This window comes from Cladophialophora carrionii (genome assembly GCF_000365165.1).
Source record: "Cladophialophora carrionii CBS 160.54 unplaced genomic scaffold supercont1.4, whole genome shotgun sequence".
Classification (NCBI taxonomy): domain Eukaryota; kingdom Fungi; phylum Ascomycota; class Eurotiomycetes; order Chaetothyriales; family Herpotrichiellaceae; genus Cladophialophora; species Cladophialophora carrionii.
Window position 1 is genome coordinate 1,985,523 of NW_008481829.1, and position 24,348 is coordinate 2,009,870.

The 24,348-nt window shown below is 55.5% G+C and overlaps 7 protein-coding genes across 7 annotated transcripts; 4 read left to right on the forward strand and 3 right to left on the reverse strand.

Annotated features, from left to right (window-relative positions):
- Nucleotides 1-819: 819 nt before the first annotated feature.
- Nucleotides 820-2,501, forward strand: G647_05372 (uncharacterized protein; the record flags this gene model as incomplete). The annotated part of the gene is made up of 2 exons (XM_008729703.1): nucleotides 820-830; nucleotides 881-2,501. The coding sequence occupies 2 exons, from the start codon at nucleotides 820-822 to the stop codon at nucleotides 2,499-2,501; spliced, it is 1,632 nt and encodes a 543-aa protein (XP_008727925.1).
- A 479-nt stretch (nucleotides 2,502-2,980) lies between these two features.
- Nucleotides 2,981-4,279, reverse strand: G647_05373 (uncharacterized protein; the record flags this gene model as incomplete). The annotated part of the gene is made up of 1 exon (XM_008729704.1): nucleotides 2,981-4,279. The coding sequence occupies one exon, from the start codon at nucleotides 4,277-4,279 to the stop codon at nucleotides 2,981-2,983; it is 1,299 nt and encodes a 432-aa protein (XP_008727926.1).
- Nucleotides 4,280-5,620: 1,341 nt separating this feature from the next.
- Nucleotides 5,621-6,757, forward strand: G647_05374 (uncharacterized protein; the record flags this gene model as incomplete). The annotated part of the gene is made up of 1 exon (XM_008729705.1): nucleotides 5,621-6,757. The coding sequence occupies one exon, from the start codon at nucleotides 5,621-5,623 to the stop codon at nucleotides 6,755-6,757; it is 1,137 nt and encodes a 378-aa protein (XP_008727927.1).
- An 847-nt stretch (nucleotides 6,758-7,604) lies between these two features.
- Nucleotides 7,605-14,990, reverse strand: G647_05375 (uncharacterized protein; the record flags this gene model as incomplete). The annotated part of the gene is made up of 2 exons (XM_008729706.1): nucleotides 7,605-14,594; nucleotides 14,640-14,990. The coding sequence occupies 2 exons, from the start codon at nucleotides 14,988-14,990 to the stop codon at nucleotides 7,605-7,607; spliced, it is 7,341 nt and encodes a 2,446-aa protein (XP_008727928.1).
- A 3,350-nt stretch (nucleotides 14,991-18,340) lies between these two features.
- Nucleotides 18,341-19,501, forward strand: G647_05376 (TIGR01456 family HAD hydrolase; the record flags this gene model as incomplete). The annotated part of the gene is made up of 1 exon (XM_008729707.1): nucleotides 18,341-19,501. The coding sequence occupies one exon, from the start codon at nucleotides 18,341-18,343 to the stop codon at nucleotides 19,499-19,501; it is 1,161 nt and encodes a 386-aa protein (XP_008727929.1).
- Nucleotides 19,502-19,662: 161 nt separating this feature from the next.
- G647_05377 (uncharacterized protein) lies at nucleotides 19,663-21,932 on the reverse strand (the record flags this gene model as incomplete). The annotated part of the gene is made up of 2 exons (XM_008729708.1): nucleotides 19,663-21,760; nucleotides 21,814-21,932. The coding sequence occupies 2 exons, from the start codon at nucleotides 21,930-21,932 to the stop codon at nucleotides 19,663-19,665; spliced, it is 2,217 nt and encodes a 738-aa protein (XP_008727930.1).
- A 1,210-nt stretch (nucleotides 21,933-23,142) lies between these two features.
- On the forward strand, nucleotides 23,143-24,023 carry G647_05378 (uncharacterized protein; the record flags this gene model as incomplete). The annotated part of the gene is made up of 3 exons (XM_008729709.1): nucleotides 23,143-23,499; nucleotides 23,580-23,786; nucleotides 23,889-24,023. 3 exons carry the CDS (start codon nucleotides 23,143-23,145, stop codon nucleotides 24,021-24,023), a joined length of 699 nt encoding a protein of 232 aa, XP_008727931.1.
- Nucleotides 24,024-24,348: the final 325 nt, after the last annotated feature.

Consider the following 24,348-nt stretch of genomic DNA (forward strand, 5'->3'; position numbering starts at 1 on the left):
CTTCTTGGTTCGGTAGTAATTTGTGCTGGGTGGACGCCGTAACATGGTGGGCACGTACCCAGCACTCCGCAGATAGGGAACGCATGGGTGAGGCTTGCACTGCTTGCGTACATTGATTTGCACCACAACATGCGAACCCCGGCAATTGCCAGGATGCTTGTCAAAGTTTAGGCAAGGCAAGAATGCGCAGAGTGGGCAAGGGGGGACGAGTGGGTTTGCTAGGCGCGGGTGTCTAAAATGTCATCTGCACAATGCGTGATGCTTCTTGGGCCTCGGGCTAGGGCTAGGGCCCGGGCTCAGGTTCAGGCTTAGGCTTGGGCTTGGGCGTGAGCTGGGGGTCTGCCCGCCCGTAACCGTGGCCCTTAGCGGCTCCCGCGGCTCCCCATATTCATATTTTGCAGGTGGCGGTCCCCTTTTGATGTCGCGTCCTGCAGTTGCGGTGTGCCGGCAACATTCTTGTAATCGTCTTCTTCCAGGTCGATCCTCCTCCTCCCTCTTATCCACACCTTCAACCGCCTTAATACCTCTGTCCCTACTCCGTACTTACACGAACGCACTGGCTTGCTGTGTACCAACGCTTCTCTGTTCTGTTCTCGGCCAAACCCCCAGTCATTCCAGCAGTTCTTTGTTGTTTGCCCCGAGCCACAACACACAACATACAACGCAGCCGGCCTTTGTTGTGACCACAGCAACCACCGCAAGGACAACCGCACGCATTACCGGATGCCACAAGATTCTAATATCGTATTGTAATTCAACTCGCCACCGTTAGCAGCGGCCGCCAAAGTGGCAGCGACTACCCTGACCGTGTCGCCAGTCATGGCAAACTCGTGCGTGATCCCTCCCCGTCTCCGCGTCTGCCAAAACTGACCCCTTCCAGCCTCACGACAGCATGGCGCTCGTTCTGGCATACCATGACCTCTAATGACCGCCACGCCTCGCACGACTCTCCGTACCGAACGGGCCAGCATGTCCCTGTCGGACAAAGTCGACACGCTGCGCTGACATCGATCGCAACCAGTGCTATTGACTCCCAGCAAGACCTCTCCCAGACATACCAGGACACGAAGCGACCCTCCGTCTCCTCGTCCCAGGTCGGCCAGTCCCCCAACAGACCCTACTCTCCGGGCATGCGCTCGTTAAACTCACCGAAACGTGCTGGCATCGACGAGGTTGTTTCTCCAGGCGAGATACAAATGCAGAATTTTGCTGATGGCTCGCCTCCCCCACCCCCAGTCGCCCACTCGTGGAAAAAGATCGACTGGTGGGCCGAGAAGAACTATACTGAGCTCTGGGATCAGCTTGGTGAAGGGTGTACACAGAATGACATCAACGAACTGGAACACGAGCTAAACATGTCCTTACCGCAAGACGTCCGCGATTCGCTTGCCATTCACGACGGACAAGAGCGCGGCGGCCGACCGACGGGTATCATTTTCGGTTGCATGCTTCTCGACTGTGAAGAAATTGTGCAGGAGTGGAAGAATTGGCAGATCGTCAACGAGGAGTACCTGAGTGGTGGCCGGAGACCGTCCTACAGCTCCAAAGGCCTCAGCAACAGTGCCTCATCCTCAAATCACGCCCAGAACCGCTTCTGGAGACAAGAATTGCTCGATAGACAGGAGTCTCAGCCACCAAACGCGATCCAGAAGGCATATGCGCATCCCAGCTGGATTGCATTGGCCAGGGACTGGGGTGGGAACAACATCGCGGTCGATCTAGCGCCAGGTCCTATGGGTCAATGGGGTCAAGTTATCCTGTTCGGACGCGACTACGACTGCAAGTATGTCGTCGCCCGGTCATGGGCACACTTTTTGGCCACTGTGGCAGATGACCTCAGCACGGAGAAAGTCTTTGTGGATGAGGACACAGGCGAGCTCAAATTGAGGGAGTTTAGGACCGAGGCAGTCGAGCCGGCTTACATGGATATTTTGCGTTGGAGGGCAGATCAGAAATATGGCCGCAGAGGACCAAGACGGAGATCTCAACCAGGCGGCATCAACTCCAACACGGTAGCACAAAATGGGCGTCATTCCCCATACGGCAGTCCGGTCCTTGGTGAAGATAGAGGCCGGTCCCCGCAACGATTCTCCAGAGGACCTGCAGGCAGTCCAAGACACGCCGTCGGCAGTCCTCTCGCGCGTGTTCAGGAAGAAATAGCCCAGCCACAGGCCATTCGACCCGGCGGCGACGTGGTTAGAGACTTCGCTGAAGCCGCGGAGCAGTCTGTCACCGAAGGCAAGAAACGAGCGGGTCCAGCACCGATAGATCCAAAGGCAGCACCTTCGAGCAAAGACGACACAGACAAGCTGGTGGATGTGCCAACGCCGGCTTCGTTGAAGGGCGCCGACTTGAAGGACTTCCCGTCAACGCGGCTCACTCGGGTGCTGACCGCAGGCAACAATGAAAGCACGGACAATACTCCGACCGAGCCAGAACCCGAAGTCAAAGGTCTGGGGGTAAACGGCATCGAGGGGGAGATGAAGACGGTTGCGATATAGTTGTGTCTCTACTTGTGGCTTTGATGCAATGACTGGAGCGGGATACAATGACCCATTATGGCCTGGATATGGCGTTCGTCCTATGGGGGCCAGCAGTTGCATTGCGAGCAGCGTAGTTTTACCACGCATGGCGGGTTCTGTTTACACAGTCGAGAATTATTGTATCATGGTCGGGAAGCTATCTCTTCTTGGCAAACTCATGGGCTACGTCGGTGGAGGACTGGACACATTCCACGCTGAGGAGAGGGCTCATTAGCTGCCTTGGGACCCCCCAGGTCAGAAGTTGGAAGACCCTGGGCTCGGGGGGCGCGTAGCGAAGGCGGGATATGCTCCATGTATCCTGTAGAAATTAGAGCAGCACGCATGCATGCATAGCGATTCGGTGCCGGTGGAAACGAGACCGTTGAACAGTGAAAATGAAAACAGAGAAGATACACCATCGAAGCACTCGTAGTCCTCGAGCAATCTTTCTCGCTCGTCTATGAGCCGTCGTCCCCGTCGAGAACGATGCAGAAATTGTTCCTTCCTGGGCCGGGATTGATCTCCTTCTTCTTGAACACCGTCTGCCCACCCTTCCTCACCCACTCGTCCCTCGCTGCCGTGCCATCATAGCGCCACAGACTATAATGCAGCTTCCGCGTCGTCTTGGCCCGGACGAGGCAATAGCCCAGGGAATTGAGCATTGCCGCGAGATGCGCGCCGCTCAAGTACCGACTATTAACCAGACATGGGGCCGGGAGAACAAGGAAGAGACAGGGCAGCAACGGCGCCGCGGCGCCTGGCTGGACGGTCTCGTTACGTTGCTCGTCGTGCTCATCGTCGTGCTCGTCGTTAAGGAGAAGATGAGAAAGGGACGTCGGAGGCGGCGGCGAGGAACGGCGTTCACGCCGCGACTGTTTGAAGAACAGGGTCGTCCGCTTTAACATTTCGCCCCTCGCCGTTGCGTCGGGCACGTAGTTGAGCACCAATGACAGAGAGAGGACATCGTATCCTGCGTCCGCCACGTCCGCTGCGGGCCCATCATCTGCGCTCGAACCCGGATCGTGGTGGCGGGTGGGCAGATCCAGATGCATGAAATCGACCTCTTCGATCCCCGGGCCGGAGCTGCGCAGGTCGATCCTCCTCACGGCGGTGATGTCGGGGATATTGAGCGCGTTGTCCGTGCTGAGGGCGCCGACTTCGAGGATGTGAAGGAGGGCGTGAGCATTGGCGTTGGCGTGATCGTGATCGTGATCGTGATCGTGGCTGTGTACATGTTGGCCTCTCGTGCCACTGCCTCGTAGTCGTGCTCGGAGCGTTTCCCTCCGTTCCCTCCGCGCCGTCACCTCCCCGTCGAGCCAGCGGACGAGCTGTCTGCTGGAATCGCCTCCGCGGTCGCGGCTCTGTCCTGTCCGGCTGGCGAGCTGGTACGCCTTGAGCCCGCCCTGGGCTGCGAGCTGGGCTTCGAGGGCCTGGATCTGGGTTGTGTCGCCGCGGGCGCGGGCGGTTGCCAGCCGCTTTTGCAGGAGGTGGTGCGTGTTGATGAGGGTGCGGGTGTGTCTTGATGAGAGGGTCGGCCGTGCACTGGATGTGGCTTTGGCTTTGGTGGTGGTTTTGACTGTGTCCTTGACTGTGTCCTTGGCTGTGTCCTTGGCTGTGGGCTTTGAAATGTCAATGTCTGAGGTCGTCGAGGAGAAGAGTAGTGGAGGGCGGCCTGCTTTGAGGGATCGCGGTTTGGACTTTGAGCGTTTAGAGGGTTTTGATTTTGCGGTGTTTGTGTGTTGTTGTATTCGAGCCATCAAGGACGGACTTCACAGTGACAGGATCGTGTGTTACGTATGTACACAGGACTTGGGTGATGGAGCACAACCGACACACGACTAGACAAGATACTCTGCCGGTGGCGCGAAGGTCAGATCCAGTCTTCACGTCGTTCGTGATCTACGCTTGATATGATGTGGAGACGTATCTCCTGCCCTCATTTGGCTGGTTCATAGTCAATTCTACCAAGCATGCATTAATTGTGGTGTTTGAATTTCTTGCTGACTCATCGTGCGTGCTGCACACAGTATTCTAAGGTCTCTTTTGACGCACATATTCGACAAGAAGGTCTTTGATCGCCCAGTAGTACCATCGATAGTCCTTTCCTGAACCATATTGTGTCCTATCCGTTCCCAGTAAAGCCCAAAAACCCTGCTCATTCATTCTGCCGTTACGCTGTCTGCAGTATGACGAGTCAAGCAAGCCCTTGCTCTCTGCCGAAGTCTTGACATTGTGGCGATTCTCCCATCGCAGCCCAGCACATCTCCGGCTCCGAGCATCTCTTCGTCTGAGCCGCTGCTGTTGAAAACTCGGCCGAAACCCTGGTAGCGGCTTCCACCAACCCTACGTCGCAGGCCACGCTCTTCCGCTTCAAGTTGTCTCGCAAGCCGCTCATCTGCCTCCAGAGTAGAGGAAACACTGGCAGTGCGATCTTCGATTTTTTGGGTCTTGGATCTGCTGTGGTTGTTGTGGCCTTTTGAATTGTTGAGAATGACGGTGAGCAATCGGAGAGTGCGGCAGTAAAGTCAAGTAATTAGCCATTGGCAGTGGTGCTGCCCATTGCACACCTACCGGTGTTCCATGAGCGAGTGAGAACAGCTCTGCTCAAGCTTCAACATCATACGCATCCAACCACTGAACCTCAAGCAGTTGGCGAGTTTTGACGTTCTCATTGTCGTTCTCATCCACCACAAGCCCGGCTTCCTTGGGTCGTGGTCTTAGTCACCAGTGCCTATACTCATCATTGGCCTTCGGACCGGGGAGAGGCATCGGCGCACATGTGCCAGATCCATCGTCGCTGAATAGGAGGATTCTCAGCCTTGAATATAGCACAAGCCTCGACAGTACCGCTGTTGATCAACGGAAAGCGGAGACACGAAAAGACGAAAAAGGGGTCTTCAGTCCGCCAAGAGTCACGTGCGATACTATCATCACGTGAAAGTCATCAGTCACGTGCTTGGTCTCGTTCTGTGTCCCTTACATTTGACGCCACTTGCACTGACACTGGTACCGACTCCTCCCTCTGCCATAAACCTCGCACGCCAACCTCCAATCTGACCCTTGCCTCGTCTACATCTCCTCAGATTCACATCGCAACCATGCCGCGCGCCGAGGTAGGATCCACCAAGTACATCGCCAACCAGATGAAGGCAAAGGGCCTACAGCGATTGCGATGGTACTGTCAAGCATGCCAGCGCCAAATGCGCGACGAGAACGGCTTCAAATGCCATGTCGCGTCCGAGTCGCACGTCCGGCAGATGCAGCTCATCGGCGAAGATCCCCGAAAAGCGATCCGCGACTTCTCCAACCAATTCCTCAAAGACTTCATCCAACTACTGCGGACGGGCCACGGCGAGAAGAAGGTCAACGTCAACCACTTCTACCAAGAGTATATCTCGAACAAGGAACACATCCACATGAACGCCACCCGGTGGAACAGCTTGACCGAGTTTGCCAAGTATCTAGGCAGAGAAGGCATATGCCGGGTGGATGAGGATGAGAAGAACGAAGCCCGCGGCGGCGCGAGCGCCCTGATGATCAGTTGGATCGACAATAGCCCCGAAGCGCTGCGGCGGCAAGAGGCCATCCGGAAGAAGGAGAGACAAGACCGCGGTGATGAGGAGCGTGAGCAGCGGATGATCCAGGAACAGATCCGCAAGGCGAAGGGCCAGAGTCGGGTTGCTGAAGATGACGCGGATGACGACGAGGTACCCGATGACCAAGCACAGGCCGAGGGCGAAAACCAAGGCATCAAGCGAAAGGACGGAGAGAAGATCGTCCTCAACTTTGGAGCGAAGAAGGTAACGCCTGGAGTCGGCCCGACCACGTCGCCGACGCCTCCTCTTTCTGAGAAAGATGACGAACCCCCTTCCGAGAAGGGAGAGGAGAAGCAGCGCAAGGGCGAGGACACTACAGCACCTTCACCCACTCTGACCCCATCAGCCACCACACCTCCCGACACGGCAGACACTCTGTCAACACAACCTCCCGCCAAACAACCATCCATATCAATGTCCTTCGGTTCCACGGCAAGCAAACCCAAAAACGTCTTCGCCGCAGCGTCCAAGAAGAATCCACTGAATGGCGCCGCGAAGAAACCCGGCCCGCTGACGGCGCAAAGACCAATGAGCGAGGCCGAGCGCATCATGAAGGAAGAACTCGAGCGCAAACGCCAGCGCGAAACGAATGGTTTCAAGGGAGGGAACGTCGTCTTCAAGAAGCAGCGGGTTTCGTAGAGTCGGGACATGGCATGATGACTATGACTGTACGATTATATCATTACGATCAATGTGTGAAAACAAAAAAGTACGTAGCAAAAAGAGAGCTGCATGATACCTAGCTACCTGCATGCCTGCCCGCCTGCCTGCCTGCACATCACCATAAAGCCATACGTATCTTAACAGTGACGATCCCTCCAGCTGCACTTATCTTTGTCCCTGGCCTGGTGACGTGCTGAAATGTGGTATCGTCGTATAGGTACCTAGGTATTCGTATCCTCGGATCGAGACGTACTGTTTAGGAGGACTTTGTAGACTGACGAATATGATATGTGGCCGTACTGATACTCTGCATGTCTTGAGCACAGTCTTCTATCTTGGATACTTGGGCTGGAATATCATGTTCACGTCATGTGAATGTCCATATCAGTATGAATGTCCATATCAGTATGAATGTCCATATCAGTATGAATGTCCATATCAGTATGAATGTCCATATCAGTATCAACATACATTCTATTTCCAACGACTGCAATTCATATCCTCTAATCGGCATCCACATGCAGGATTTAATACGCCGACCAGGGACTCCATTAATCCTTGTGCGTGTCCCCATACAAACGGACATGTACAGATATATCGTTCATTAAATCTCCCCAATCCCTTCCGTCCATCCGTGCCCATACATCCATGCATCCGTCTATGGTCATAAGCTATGTATTGTACAGACACCGGTCGAAAGCAAGGGACGACCTGGACCCCTTTTAGGTTGCCACAAATCACGGCTTGCTGAGCTGCTCACTCCGGTAAAACTGTACAGATCGTTAGTATCGCTCATTCACAGGGGTGAGGGGACAGAAGAGTGTCACTGCTGCCGACGTACCTTGAAATAACCGGCACAAATGGCCAGGTTGAAGGCCAGCCCGATCCAGAACCAGGCCTGCCACACATTCGACACCCCGCCACTGATGTCCGGACTGATCGGTCCAGGGCCGATCTTGTTGGGCGCACAAGCTCTCGCGACGATAGTAGTCACAGAGCCGAGGACTTGGGCCGTGATAAGTGTAAACGCCACGTGCACCCTCGTGAGCGTTGCCAGGAGGATCATGCCCAGTCCGACGCCTTGGATGGCGTCCAATGTGCCGAGCCAGAGCCACAGCGCGCGAGACGCCAGTGCAGAGGCCGTGTATCCGCCGGCCCAGGGGAGGTACAATCCGATGTTACTTGTCCCCCACCAGATCTGGGCCCATCGCGGCGCACCCAGCCCGATCGCAAAGAGCGGTAGAATCCAACTGTGCGACTTGGACAGCGTGGCGAACAGCCACAAGGCCCCTGCCCAGACACCGATGAAGAACAATGCGACGAGTAAGACGATTTGCCAGGTCTTGGCGTGCGAGCTGCTCCAAAGGAACGACCAGTTCCGGCCGTAAGGTGCGGAGAGGAAGAAGTTTTGGACGATGACCGTGACGAAGAACCAGAGCACGATCTTCCGCCGCGTCAGGGACTTGTAGAAGCTGGGCATCTTGCCGGGTGCTTGGCGGTAGTAGCTCGGCAGCCCGAACCACATGAGCAGACCAATGGCCCAGAGCAACAACGCGATAGGCAGTGTGATGGCTGTGATCTTCCACGTGTCGGTGATGGGATTGGGCGTGCTGACCAGTTGAGTGACGGTACGTTTGTTGAGGTATGCGCCCCAGTACCAGAGTGCGACGACGTAGATCTGCTGGGTCCCTTGAATCATGCAGGCTCGGAAGACCCAGGCTTTGACTTGGGCACCGCCCTCGTCGCCGAAGTTCAGGGCGAAGAAGATTGAACCGGATGACGAGGCCACGGCATACATGCCCGTTCCGACATTTTGAATCCAGCCCCGACTGCTGATAGAAGACCCGTAGTGTGCCGTGCCAATCAGCAGGAAAGCCAGGCCATAGAAGAAGAATGGCAGGGAGAGGCAGAGCCTGGATTGGAAGCGTCTGAAGAAGACCCACCAGCAGATGGAGGTCGCGAGGTAGATGGACGCAATGGAGTACAGTTTCGTTGCGGACTGGCCAACCTCTCCCGTCAGGAGCGTGATCTGATACGAATTGGCTGCAATGATCTGTCCAAAGCCCATGAAGAAGGCGTAGACTGGCCAGTCACCAACACGCAGTTGCATCCACTTTCTCAGCCCAGTAGGTGGCTTGTAGTTCTCACCCAGCAGGAACTCCCCAGCCAGGTTGTTTGGATCGTGGTGGGAGTCTGGGTCCGTGTTTCCTCCGTATATAGATGGCGCTGCTGAGGTTGGGCGCGATTCCCGGCTGATGTGCATGCTGTTACGAGCCGAAGAGATGGCCGTGTGCCTTCCCAGCTTGACATCACGGAACGTGTTGAACCACTGTTTCTCGGATTTGACCAGGAACTCCTCGATGCAGGCTGTACTCTCTGAGTTGTGGCCATTGAGGTCTTCCAGCTTCTTCTCAAAAGCGCGGGCAAACTCGCCATTGCTGTCTGTGAAGAAGGGGTCGACCTGTTGCAGCTTGAAGTCCGTCTTCTCCCCCACAATCGAGTTCATGGAAAGCAGAGAAAGACTACTCGACACGCGGTTGTTGTCCGTTAAGACCGGTGGCGGGACGAGCAGCCCCGACTCTGGTCTAGGTTGATCCGAGGAGTTCCTTCTGCTGTGCGCGCCGCTTTGCAGAGGTGTCAGCTCCAGTCCTGCCCTGCTTCTTGGATGGAAATTGCTGGACGGCGGCGCCCGAGGCGAGTCATCATTAAGCGGGATCCTTTCGTATCGTGGACTGGTCGGTTGGGGCATCGCAACGTCGTCGTCATCGTCGTCAAAATCGGAGTCCAGGTCTTCATCTTCGTCGTCCGAGTACTCGTTGGGATTCTGAGTTGAGCCTGTCCTCAATCCAGTGTCGTCTCCTCCGACGTCCGGTATAGGCGGCAGAAATCCAGGAGTCCGCGGCTCGTCGCCATCGTGTTCATCTTGAACATCGACGTGGCCCGGACCCCTGCGAGATCCGAGAGACGCGGAACGAGACAGACCCGAAGGAGCGTGCGAGTGGCTCGAATTCGGACGCGGAGGAGTACTTTGGCTCACTTCCCTGCTGTGTCCAATATTCCTGAGGCGGCTGGTCAGGGATTGTATTGCTGCATAGCTCGACATTCTGGAGTGGCCAAAGGTGGGAGTCCGGAAGCCCGACGGTGTGGCTGCGCCAGAAGCAATGGGAGTGTTCCATGCACTAGTGCCGATCAGGTCCCCTGCGGCAGTGTGGCGCCGTGTAGCTTCGATCTTGTCATGGATGCGAATCGCTGTCGATTGCAGGATTTCCAGGTCCTCGACCCATTGGGCGACAGGGAACCGTTGCTTGGCCGACCGCGCTCTCATGAGCGCACGAATTTCCGTGCTGGAGCCGAGGGCTTCGTGAATGGCCTGTTTGAACTGATGTATTAGATGGGCGGTGGTCATGGATTCTACCGTATACCACCATCCTGGCATTTGACCAAGACCGCCGACCCTTGCACCGACGCCGAGGGCGCCCTTGCGACCAAACTCGACAGCGACGAGTCCGAAAGGTTCGTCTCGTGACGGAATGAGGGCAAACTCTGCACCAGAGAAGATGAACGGGGGAAGCGCCGTGAAGACAGGCTTCGAGAATACTCTCCCAGGATACAGCTTCATCATGCGATCAAGTTTCATTGCCGCGAACTTGCCGTATAAGTCGATAACAGGTCCAATGGTGATGAGTTGCACATTGGGATTCGACTCGAGGATCGACGGGAAGACGTCCGCAATCAGGTCTACGCCCTTCTGCATCGACCAGCGTCCGACGAAGACGAACAGCTCCGCCTTGGGGTTCTGTTCGAGGCCGGCCCATTCCTGCGCTTGACGCTTGAGCTCAGGTCTGGCAGCTTCGAACTCGGGGTCGATGCGGATGTCAGACTCTTTCGGCAGCTTCTTGTCCCACTCGCCTGTATCGGACGGGTCGGGATTGGGCAACTTGCCAACTTTCTTCAACCCCCAGAAGATCGGATACCGCGCGTATGATCGCTTCCCATACTTCTTGGAGACACCCACCGCACCAAAGCCGCGCTGGTGGACTCTCAAGTAGGATGCACCAGCATGGAGTAGGTTGAACACTTCGCCGAATTGCACATATTTGGCCACAATTTCAGGAGACAGATTGAAGACCGAACAGACCTCGTCGCGTTCTTGATTCGTGCGCATCGGCCACAACCCCTGAAATTCGGCATTGTGGAGAGACAAGCAGGCCGGAATCGTCCTGGGGAGCAGGTACAGAGGAGCCACAGAGCCGTGATAGTCGTTAATGTGGTAGAGGTCGACCGGGAAGCGATTCAAAGCCTGTGCGATGCACTGATTCCATGCCGAATAGTAGATGGCGGATGAAAGGTCGTCCATGCGAGGAGGGTATGGCTCAGACTTGGTTTGCTGCCGGAAGACAGGGGAGTCGAGCAGAACATAGGTGATATTACGCAAGACATGATACTGGACTTGAACTTCGTACGGTTTGCCGAGGACTGTCACTGTCATAGGATCCGCCTTTTGGTCTTCCGGGTAGTCGACACCCCCGACACAAGGCACGACCCAGATGAGATCTTGATGACCGAGATTCTTACCCATCAGTTGTGCCATGACACCGAGACCGCCAATCTTGATCTTGATACCCCAGTCTTCGATATCGTACTCCATAGTTGCGATCAAGACGGTCCGCCGTTTCTGCTGATCGAGGAGAGCACCTGTGGGTTGCAGAAACTTTGGCTTTCGAGAGAACTTGGTCAGAACGCTCGGCGAGTCCTCCTCGTCAGGGAGCTTCTTGAATGTTCTCTTGAAAACTGCAGGAATGAAGCTCTTCTTTTCCGATATGCCGACTTCGTTGAACTTAATCTGGTAGAAGGACTGCATGAAGGACCAGACACCGAAGCTCGCCGTAATAATCGGAACGATCCAGAGAAGCACGTAGAGGATCAATTGCGGCCACATGTTACCCGACGGCCGCAGTTCGAAACGCAAACTGCCATCATTTATCACAAGCCGCCAACCGAGGTAGGGCTTCGGAGGAGGCTGGGTGATGTTGAGCACGACCGAAGAGAGCGACGACGGCGGAAGACGGTCAAGGATGGAGTCACCATCGGCATCGCCCATCACGGTCGTCTGGTCAGGCTTGCCATCTGGGTTGAGGCCCCAGACATTGATTTGGGCGAGCGTGCCCGCAAGGCTCCACTCGGTCATGAAATGGTGATCCCATGTATTGTTGTCGGTAAGCTTCATCTCGTTACTGAGGCCTGCATCGTAGCCATACTGGTTGTAAGGGCCGTTCAGGAACAGATGAGGGAAGCGCCGAGGGGTGCTGAAGCCAACATCACCTTCCTGGACATGGTCGCTGCTGCCCGCCAACCGGCTGAAGTATTCCACACGCACATGATCGCCCTTCCAGGATTGCAGCTTTGTTCCAGACCACGGTTGCCTCTCGATTTGCGTCTTTCCGCCACGGTACGGCAGCCAATCCGAGAAGCTAGAGCCCCAATTTGTGGAATAACGCCACTTGTCTGCACCTGCGGCGTTGTGCGAGATGACCAAGGACCCGTTATCGCTCTTGCTCAGGAGACTCGACGAATAGTTGGCGGACCCCGTAAACACCATGGGGTTGTCAGTTCGCCCAATGCGGAACAAAAAGCGATCAATGGCGTTGGTGACCTCACCCGCTTCGGAGGAAGCGTTGCGAACCGAAATGGAGTGAATGCCGTTAGCCACATTATCCAGCTTTGCTGACCACGACCAGGTCGACGAGATGGCTCCGACGTAGGCAGGTGTTTGTGGGCTGTCTAGGTTGGCACATTTGATACTGCTTCGGTCGATGGACGGAGTGGCCGCTGATTCAGTCGTCGAGTTGAAGGTAATGCTGTTTGTAACGCTATCGCAATCCATCTCGACGGAGAACTGAAACTCGACATTGACGGACTCTGTCCCATCCGCGCTGATTGTTGACTCGAGCCGTGCATCGTGTCCGGGACTGAATTTGGTAACCATGGGCTTCGGCCCCACCCATTGATCTTTCGGAACATAAGCTCGAAAGTCGTAGGCCGCCATATCCAAACTGCCGAGGCACCCGTTGGGATTCGTCGAACCATTGACTCCCAGGCGGTGGACGCTACTGTCAAGGGTATGCTCGTCATAGGGATAGAACAAGTTCTTGACCACAGTGCCTGCATCGTATGGAGAGATTAAACTGGTTGTGTTTAGAGCTGTAGCATTGTCGTTGCAGTCGAATGTATAAGTAGTCGATGCATTGGCGTTGGAGTAGAGGAGCCACACTGGAAGGTCGCCGGCGCCCGTGTCGCCAAGGTCTTGAACGCCAGGGAAACCGGATCGCATGACGGACCACATGCCAGTCTCAGTGCTGACATTTCCAGAGCCAGGGTATACGATCTCTTCGGTCTGGTTCGACAACTGCTGCAGGAAGAACCCGTCTTGAAGTACGGGATATTGATCCCGAAGCTGATTCATGTGGTGGATGATGTTACGGACAGGGTGTGCCGGGTCTCGGTGGTCGTAACTGACAGTCTCATCCTCACAGCCTCGACGGGAGGCATTCAGTGGCATCTCGAAGAACTGCGTAGAGGAGAGGTGGTAGCAGCCATGAGTCTGCCAGGCGGTTGCAGATGACATTGCTTGCCGACCAAAAATGTAGTTCGAGGCTGTGTTATCCAGGATGTAGAACGCTTGCTCCTCCCCCCAAAGAAGCAATGGCGCGCCAGGCATGTGGATGGTGGTGATGAAATGACCCAGCAGTTGGCGCTCGACGCCGTTGGTAATGGCCGGCCAGCGGAAGACATCCTGGTTCGTCACTCCGTACATGTGTCTTGGGTCCACCTTTCCAGTGTTGGGGTTGACAAAGTCGTTCGTGAGTAGAAAAGTGTTCCACATGTCCACGAAATTCCGGGGGGCATCGTATCCTGCTTCGAGATTGCCGTCCATGCCCAGGAAGCGAGTTAAGGTGCGATAGACCGTATAGTGGAAGGCCGCAGCGTCCAGGGCACCGTGCGCTTGGTCTCTCAAGAAATACCTTTCAGGGGAGTGGTCTGTCATGGTAGCGGCCACCGTCAGATTTTCAGGGATCATATCGGGCTGTCTCCCACGGCCAAGGAAGATCGAGCCGAAAACGTTGCCACCAGTGATTTCGCCGGGGGTGAAGAAGTTGTCTTTCCCATATCTTCGGGCACACTTGCGCATCGCATCGTTCATGTAGCCCATGGCGTCTACTGTTGACTGTGTAGCTTTATCATAGCGGTATCCATCAATGTCGAGTTGAGCTATCATCATGCAGTAGAAGTTCTCGATCTTCTGACGAACAGGCTCGTGCCATTCTCGCAGACGATCTTGGACAGAGGCAAACTTTGACAGTTCACGACGCCAATCTGGAAACACACCGAAGGCTTCAGTATCGCCGTACTGGTCGAAGTCGCTGTCATAGCAGCCAACCATTTGACTTGTGACGTCCTCGCCAACAGGGTATCCCGTCTCCAACCAGAACTTTGGATATTGACATGTCTTGTTGTAGTTGTTTCCTATGTGGAAGTCGTGGTATTCACGAGATGATTTCCACTGGACGCGATGCTCCTTCAAGGTGAAAGGCGTAGTGGTGTTGAGGTAGCCTTCAAACCCGATGAGGTCTCCCAGCGTGGCGAAGGTATTGTCCAGGATCACGTACATGCCGCGGGCGTGAATCTCTTCTACCGCAGACCGCCACATGTCGATGTTGCCAAAGTGTTCGTCGAGGACAGAGAGGTCCAGTGGTGAGTACTGGTCGTAACCCCAGGGACTGTTGATGAAAGGAGATCCGGCGATATAGATACCCTGCGCCGATTAGCTCAACCCTTGTGAGAGGAAGCGTCGACATACCTTGACACCCATGCCATGTAGATAATCGAGCGTGTCGACAAGTCCTTGGAGATCGCCTCCATGGCGCATTTGATTTGAATTAAGGTCATGCTCGTAAGCTGTGCCGTTGGCGTTGTCGTTGGAAGGGTCACCATTCACAAACCGGTCGAGGAAGAGGGTATAAAAGGGAAACCGCCAGTTGGACGGCGAGGGATGGTATTGATGGCCCGTCCATTCCCCCCAATAGTCCAGCGGGTTTGTCGCTGTTTGATTCTGATTGAGGTTGTACTGGGCAAATGCCGGGTCATACCTGAGTGCCCCGCAACTCGAAAGAAATAGAAACACGCTGGAAACGAGAGTGTAGAACCACATGGTGTAAACCGAAAACGAAGGACTGACTCAAAATGGCTAAGAATATTGAAAGCGAATGTCTGTGACCGCCAGAACGAGGATGCCTGCGGAGGCAAAGTGGTGCAGGAACTGGGATGTATAAGGAGGGTGTGCAAAGAAGGATTCAACGAAGAGTCGAGAACCCCCTCAACAATGGTCAGCCTACCTCACACCCCATAGGTCTTCCATGCAGACAGGAGATCCCGTTGTGGACATGCTGGGACCGAGCTGAGCCTCTGTCCAGAAGATTGTGACAATCAAATCTCGATTCGGCGATACTGGGATCGACCGGGCCTATTCGTCGTCACAGAGTCCAGCAGGTGGAGAGGATTAATGAGACATGGTAAGCATGGTACTCGCGTGGTAACCTGCTCTTGGTCTGCACAAGCATTATGCATCGTGGCAAACAGAGTTTGCATCGTTGGTGGAAGGACGCTGAGGGATCCAGGAACGCGCTGCCGTGACCCATGTCGATGAATCCATACAACATGTGAGAGTTGTTGGGGCTCGCAGATGATCGTGGAATCGTCGACCTCAAGGGTCACTCAGCGCCCGAGCGGCAAGACAGTGGGTGAACTGGTTACAGCCAAGCAACACTGCCGAGAACAGTCAAGGAATAGCAACAATTGGGAACACCACTGTGGCCATGCTGCTCCGGTGTTCAACGATAACTGTTCACACTCAGCGCATGACATGGCACGGTATCCACAAGGCTGGCGGGCAGCAGAGGACGTTGGAAGACAAGGTCACCCTTGTCACACTAGGCATAATTTTCGCCCTAGGACACAAGCGGGTATAGCCACTTTTCGCCGGGTTGCCATATCATGCCTGTGACGAATCCGAGAGATGCTTCAGGTTTGGAAGGCGCTAAACTGTGCAAACTGTGCACACAGGACGGACCACATCCTAGCTGCCCTGGAACTGCAGCACCCTGGTAGCAGGACCGTCATACGTACTCGCGGCCGGTTCGTGGATGGAGCATTGTTTGCGTCCTGTGCGTAATTCTCATTAGGATGATTAGATGATTTCCGAGACGGACAGGATAAGCGACGGATGAGCAAAGCTTACCAGAGATCTCGATTTCCCATCACAATCACTGTGTTCGAGGCTGTAAGCGTTCACCCATGTGGACGAGCCCATCTCCTGATGTCGTGTGCTGGGGTAGCCTGTCACCCACCTGTTGAAGGTACTCGTCCAGTACGGCAGGCAGCGGATCAACGCTTGGGCGACGGAGCAAGGCGGCCGCATCGTTAATCGCTCACAGGTCGATCGCCGCAGGGAGGGGCAGGTTAGTCATAAGCGAGTATGTGAGGAAGCGCCGAACGTGGACATGTACTGGGTCAGTACGGAGTACTGTGTACTGGATACCCGGTAGGTATGAGTAATGGTGTGGAGCATGGCGGTTGGTCGTTCCTGGACGTCGAAACTAGGATAAGGTGTGGATGCCCGTTTCGGTGGCAGCGAATGGCCCACCACGTTGCCCTCAAACGGCTTAGCGGGTGTTTAGTGCGGCGACAATGTCTTGCCTTTCGCGCGAGAAATCGTTATTTTCTCCCTGTGCGTGCAGCCAATAAAGCCGCACTCGTACAGACTCACTCGTCCCTCACTGCAGATTCACGTTGACTTTACCTCGCTTGGACGCCATCGACCCAACGCTTCGGCTGTGGCTCCCGCCGCGGGTCTTTTTTTTCCAGGTACCGACCACTACCTCGTATGTGCTCTTCGGCATGGCTCCTGCGTGGACGAATCGCCACTCACAAGTGGCTCGCCATGGACTTGGAGGCCCTTTGGCACGCGAGCCACCCCTGCCCAGCACCGTGTACCACAGTATCAGCCGGCTCACGGGTGCAGAGCCTGATATCCGAAGAGGCTCCGACATGGGAGGCTGTGGTTCGGCTGCAACAAGGGTTGAGTGCTGCCTGGTGGTCTGTTCAACCGAATGTCTGAGGCCCCAGGCGACAATAATAACTCGCCGTGGCTGGCTTCCCCTGCATGAACATCTACGTATCAGTGGATGAGTTTCGGCGAAGCGAAGGGTTGCTGTCGTGCCTGTCAAACCACAACATCGAAACCTCTGCGCAGATATGAGTACTGCCTCACACATTTAGATTTTGCCTGTGACGTATCATCCCATCACGTTGCAGTCTACTGCACAGTTGAGTTAGCAGATTCCCACATGCACCGAATGGCGTGCAATGCCTGATGTTGCATGCCATTGCGGGTTGCTGCAGGAGGCGATGGTGAAAATTCGTGTTGCCTTGCGCCCACACATATAGTATCTCGTAAATTCCAGACAGATGCACAAGCCTATAAGAAAAAACTTGCTCAGCACAGCCGCCACTGTCAACGGGATGCTGAAGGCCGCCGAAGAGTGCCCGCTCGCCTCAGACATCACCTCGATAGACGCTGGCCTGAATCATTGACCGTTGAGTGGCAGTCGCGGATTTTGACCTGGCTCAGAAGGCGAATCAAGGCGGCCGGCAGCTGTTTCGCTTCGCTCATGTTCTGAGGATGGTGGAGAGAACTCGACTGACAAGCCAATCCTGGAAGATGCCGATTCTGCGCACATTAATGATGCCTTTTGCACATTCATGAGCTATCGCTTCTTAGGCCCGGTTCACTGTCTTTTTCAGATTACGATGCCTGACTTACGCAACACCATTGTCCGAAAGAGGACATGGCAAACGACAACATGCGAGCACGTCTTACCGCTGTGTATCCGCAACAAGAACCGGTTCCAGCGGCATCACGTTCATGCATGGGAAGCATCACTGAGCGTTTCCGATGCAACGTCCCAGCACAGGTCGCCGCAATACCGTCAAAGCTTCAGTATATACAGTAGATTCGTGTCCATCGTGCGATGGCCATGCACAGCCGGCAGCGGCCGAGTTGATCGTTCTTCGTCGCTCGTACTCGGAATCAAATAAAACGTGTCATCCGGCCCGGCTCGTGTGCAGCTCTGTGTCACTCACGATTGGCGCCACATGTTTGCCATTGTGCTCATGCTGTTTCACATTCTCGCCCGAGCTTACCACGATAAGCAGTTCCCCACTAAGTAATCGTACGAGTAGCGCAGTCACACCGTCCCGTGTGTCCGCCCGTATCTGACTGACAGCGAGGTCTCGGTGTCGAGCAACTCCGGCCGCGGGATGACGATGAGCACGATTGACAATGCGGGTGCGTAGCTTGGACCTCATCGCGAGGTCCTTGAATCGCCCAAGCGCGTCGACACGACCATGGCAGCCCGCGCGCAGTCTCTCCAGCAACAGCAGACGGCGAGTCCCTGACTTTGCCTTCGCCTTTGAGTGAGTCTCGGCGACCCCCCAACTCCGATGATAGCAACAGCAGCAACATCTAACCCTGTTCGAGCATATAGCATCGACGGCGTGCTCGTGCGCAGCTCCAAGCCCATCCCCACCGCGTCCACGTCGCTCCAGTTCCTCCAGCAAAATGACATCCCCTTCATGCTGCTCACCAACGGCGGAGGCAAGCACGAGTCCGAGCGAGTCCGAGACCTGTCGTCCAAGCTGGCCGTGCCGCTGCACGAGTCCAACTTTGTGCAATCGCACACGCCCTTTGCCGAGCTGGTCCACGGCGACAACAGCCTGCGCGACAAATGCGTCATGGTCGTGGGCGGGGAATACGGGCGCTGCAGAGACGTCGCCGAGAGGTACGGCTTCACCGACGTCGTCACGCCGGGCGACATCTACGCCGCGCACCCGGAGATCTGGCCGTTCAGCAAGCCCTTCCAGCGCGACTACTACGCGTCGTTTGCGCGGCCGCTGGCCCGACCGATCAACCCGGCGTCGCTCGCCGACAGTCTCAAAATCGACGCCGTCTTCGTCTACAATGATCCCCGTGACTGGGGGCTCGACATGCAGGTCATTCTCGACGTGATGCTGTCTCACCGCGGTTACCTGGGCACTTACTCCCGCAAGAACGGCGACACGTCCCTGCCCAACAGCGGATACCTGCAAGACGGGCAGCCCACCCTCTACTTCTCAAACGCCGACCTGCTCTGGGCCGCCGACTATCACCTCTCGCGGCTCGGCCAGGGCGGCTTCCAAGCGTCGTTGGAGGGCCTCTGGCGGGCCGTGACGTACCACAAGAACCACAAATCCGCGCCGGAGCTCTACAAGAAGGTCATTGGCAAGCCGTACAGAGAGACATACGAGTTCGCGGAGAAGCAATTGATGCGACATCGAGAAAGCATGTTCGGGAACTACCACCACCAGCAGCAGCAGCAGTCGCCGCCGCCGAAATTAAGAAAGGTGTACATGGTGGGGGATAATCCCGAAAGTGACATTCGGGGCGCCAACAACTACGACTCGCCCCACGGCATCGAGTGGCTCAGTCTGCTGACCCGGACGGGTGTATATAGAGACGAAGACGGGCGTCGGCCAACCTGGGAACCAACCGCCATCGTAGATGATGTCAAAGCCGCTGTACAGTGGGCGTTGAAGGATAGTGATTGGCACCAACCCCTGCGATAGCCAACAGACATGCTAGACAACAGAGATGTGCACCGACATTGACATGGAGTTGTGCATTGACAGGGGAGGAAACCCCTCTGCAAAGTCAAAGACAGTTAATGCCCATGGTTCGGGGCTTGGCTTTCATTTTCCATGCATCTCATTCTCCCTCGACCGAAGCACTAGACGAACTCGAAAGTATCGCCTCCACGATCGTTGATCAATCTGCCCACTCTCTCTGTGCCAACAATGCGCTCCAGCTTCAAGGCATCCCACTTGGAAAACAGCGCTCTGATCACGCCTTTCGTACTGCCCTTTCCCCTCCCAACATCACCGTCCTTAGCACTCCCGAGCCCGAGCAGCGAGATGATCTCGGCCCAGAATAGCGGGTTTTCAGGCAGTCCGTACCACAGAATCTTGCGCACGCCTTTGATCCTGTAACGAAAGTGGTGGTGCGATCGCTCCGAGTACAGCAGAAGGGCGTGCCGTCCGGAGAGGAAGTGCGAGCGTGCGCGCAGCACCTCCTTAACGGGGGTATATTCCGAAAGACTTCCAAAGGAGAGACTCGCCGCGTCGGACGATGTCGACAAGTGGTTCCGCAGACGCGCAAAATCCGCATACGTGGGCACGAAGAGGAGAAGTCCTCGTTGATGGCGTGAATCGCGGAGCAAGGGGGCCAGGATCGTTGTGGTGAAGAACTTGAAGCGGGCGTCAGAGTCGGAGACCGGGTTCGGAGACGGGATGCGCAGGAAGGTTTGGGGGATCGGGGGTGTAAATGGGAAGGGAAGGGCGAGTGAAGAGACGGACAGCATGGCCCCAGGGTAGGTCGGAACGTATTTCACTCGTCCGGTGATGTTGTGCAGATGCGTAGAGGCTAGGGCATTTATCTCGGGGGTGAGGTAGTCGGCGAGGATGATCGTCTGGCGGAGGTACTTCGCTTGGCCGTCGAGATACCAGTGGCGGACGCGGGAGAAGTCGCAGCCATGAGAATCCTTGGGAAGGAGATTGAGTTGAGAGAAGACGTAATCGACATGTTGCCAATTCTGCATTTGAAGGGCGTTGGCGTGGTCCACAATCACAATCTCAATGGAAGAGAGGAAGTCCGCGTCGTGGGTTTTCTTCTTGTCCTTGCCGCCGCCTGTGGTGATCGTGCGCATCAAGCCTAAAGGCGAGCCGATGATGATGTCCGAGTTGTAGAAACCGGAGAAGAATTTGATCGTCTTACGGGTGAACTTCAGGCCAATGCGGAAGTCTTCTTCGTGGTTGCCGCCGAATAGTGCTCGAAAGTCATCGGGCTTGTCGTGCCATTCATCCTCGCCTTCACGAGAGTACGTCTCTAGGAAGCGTGCTTTGTTCTCTTGCTGGTCCGGCTCACTGATCTTTGTAATGCTGTCGACCACCCTGACACATGCTTGCTTCGTTGGCACGATGATGAGGACTTTCGGTCTCGTGAAACCTTGATCGCGAAGATCTGGAGCCTCAGCGGACTGGGCGGCCAATTTGGCATTATTCTTCAACACTCGATCTCTGGTCTTGAAGACGTGGTTCAGGGCATGGAGGCAAGACAAGTCCCGTAGTCGGGTCGCATTCTGGAGGTTGCGGCAGCCATTCAGCACATCGGCATAGTTGAATATCGACCCTGCCACATCCCTCTCCTCCGCGGCGAGCCTCGAGAGGACTTTCGTGCCGCCGTCAATGAGCCTGCGCTTCAGATAGGCGTCCTTTGTCGATCTCAATTCAGCCGCCTCCGCTGGCGTTCCTCTCCTGCAAATGGCTGTGCGGCGTATATCCGGATCCAAAACTGATGAGGAAGTCTCCCATTGCTTGTCATCCACTTGTCCAACCGCAGATTTGAGATCTTGCTCCGTTCTTGCTGCATAGTGCAATTCAAAAGGGTCTCGCAATAGTACTTCCTCGTCGTCCGAGTCAGCCTCTGCAGCTTGGGCGGCCTCTTCATCCGCCTCCACATCCTCTTCTAATTCGAGAAGCTGTTCTTCGGCCTGCACTGTCTGGTCCTGACCGGGCTGCTGACTTTTCGTATCTTCGCCCTTCACGGGCCCTCCAGTACGATCACTCTCGGTGAACCTTCTCCTCTTCCTTGGGGGCTCAGAGGTCTCCTTTGCTGCATTAAGTGATTGCAGTAACAGGCCATAGGAGTCCGAGGATGGGGCTTCGTCTTCACTGGCGGACTGGACGTCTTCATCTTGGTCGGACTCGAGCTGGTCCACAACTTCTAAGGGGTCTTCTTCGCTTTCGGCGCCAATTTGTGTCTCCTCATCTCTACCAGTGTTAGCATATCCCAGCATTATGGAAGATCTCTACCATACACTTACGCGGTTTCTCTCAGACGCGAAGCCTTGAACTGGTCTTGCTGCTGCGTTACGGGGCCTCTCTTCCCTCCACGGCCCTTGCCAGCAGGCTTGCCTCCTCTGCGATGCCGAAATCCAGCCATGGTTGTCTCTCGATCAAAGGACAAAATCGCATGCGGGGAAAAAATATTTCGCGGTGTCGACCAACCCCAAAATACTTGCCGCCGCTTTTATCTCGCCCAACCTGCCATGCCGGTAACTGCTTGGTTAAGGGAAATACGAGGGACAGCTGGACTTTACACGATGCTCCCCTTACATTTCAGCCTCTGGTCACTCTGTCTATATTGCGTCTGTGTTTATCTATTGCCTCGCCTTTCGACGTCATTTACCTGGCTCGAACATGCGTTGGGGCTCCTGCTCGGCTGCTTCGAAGGAAGCTCGACCTCGTCGTTTCGAAAAAGCTTCAGCTCGTCCCCCTGTCAGCACTACGGAGTTCGCTTCTTCGCGCATCTCCAGCCTTTCCCGCAGAGTGCTCAGCGCTACAGCTAGGGCTTGAGCAGGAACGATATGTCTGCCTTCCCGCCCGTATCGTGCGTCGATCTCTCGGCTCAGACCTATACCGGAGGAGGATAGCTTCTACATGTGAGATCGCCTATTCTGAGCACTGTGAGATACCCCGAGGATTGTGGCCGGGGGATTAAGCATGTGAGGTTTCAACATGGTCGGCTGGTGCGACGTTTGATCTCCAGCGGGCTTTGGTAAGTGGCGCTATCGGCCAAGGCAGCCAAATGACTTGCATTTTCTGGGTCTAAACATCAGTGGGGATAATATCCTGCTATATTCATTGGTCAACAGATAGCATCAAGCGAAAGCCGCAACAGATTCGGGCGCCGAGACCGTGTTGTGGCTGGGGAAAGCTCGTCGAAGCGTTACTTAGCTTTGCTCGATACGGACTAAGGTTACCGCCTTCGGCTCATCGAGGATAACTTTCCACTGACGCTATTGGGCGAGCCGTCCAATCTTGCTCATCTGGCTTGAAACGAGCGAGAGATCTCAGGAACCCCAAATCCATAGGGGCTTGCAAGTGCTTACTTCGACGACAGTCTTCAATGCTACTGCCACCAGCTGGAACGCTATTTCTGGCCCGCCAGCAAAAAGCCATGCGACTCTGCCACGGTCTTGTGCTGGGCTGTCTCGGAGATGGATATGCGCCTCGGAGACACAATCTCCGCCGTGTATTAAACAGGCTCGACACCCCCGGGTTGGGGCCATCGATACATCCCACACCCAACTCGCGACAAGAATAACACCAATTGTCTCAGAGACTCGAAATCTACAACTGTCCAACACGAAATGGAATCCCTGCGTCATCACTACACGCCTCACGTGGATAACACGTTTGCCATCGACCTTCCGCCATCGCACCAACAAGTCAAACAAGAAGAACGAAAGGCCCGCGCAAGACCCAGCTTGCTTCGCGTGATCATTCGAGTGATCACGCTTGGTTTGAGTGCATCGAACCTCGCGGTACTAGCGCTCTCAGTCGTGGTCTGGTATTCGACGCGCAATACTGTTCTGTCGCAGCCCGGCAAGCTTCCCCAGCCGGGATGGCCGGCCACGATGGACATGAAGCCTACTTGGCTCATGTTGGCGGCATCGGGGGTCGCTGTGCTCATCCAAATCATCGCACTATGCACGCTCGTCTGCCCGGTAAGTCCTTTCGGCCCGCTGTGCTTGTTGTGTCTGTCTTTAGGCACATCCCAGCCTCAATCATCTGACTGTTCCTGCAGATACGCCGCCTGCGCGAATCGAATCTGCACACATGGGCCGTCTTCATTACCGCTGTCGCATGCACGGCAATGTGGATCGGCGTGGTAGCATATTTCAAGATGCAGGAACTGAAGGGCGAGCCGATCTGGACGCTGTGGTCGTGGTCCTGCTCGCACGAAGACTGGACGAACGGAAAAATGGCTTTCAGCTCCATGTGCACAAAGCTGGTAAGTTTGACTTGACTTGACCCCGAAGTCCCCGACTCAGTCGATCGACCACGCGACCCACGCATCAACAGCGCATCTTGCTGACTCTCATGTGCTGGGTAGAATTATTCGTTCTATGCCGGCGTTGCTGTGGCCGTGCTCGAAATCGCGAGTCTAGTGCTGTTTGCGGTCAAGTTGCGAAACATCAAGAAACAGGGACATGGGTACACGAGGATCACTGTCCAACAGATGCGCTAGAGCTGCCAGGAACGCGCCGGACGACGTGATGTTGGAGATGCTCAATCACTCGCAGAGACGCGCACAAGCGGCGCGAACGCACTGTCCTCGCGGTGACTTGTCTTCGTGCGCCAGCTGTGACGGGTGTGTGTTCGGGGAAGAGTTCGTCTGGTCATTTCCTCGGAAGAATCTCCCCGTTCCAGCACTTGGCGCCTCTCAACCTTTGGCTCCAGGATAAATTCGAATGACGGACCACTGGTGGTCCATTCCCTGATACGTTGCCATCTCCCTGGGGTCTGCATTGGTCAGTGCTGCGAATTGTCTACCGTCGACGGGGCAATAAGCG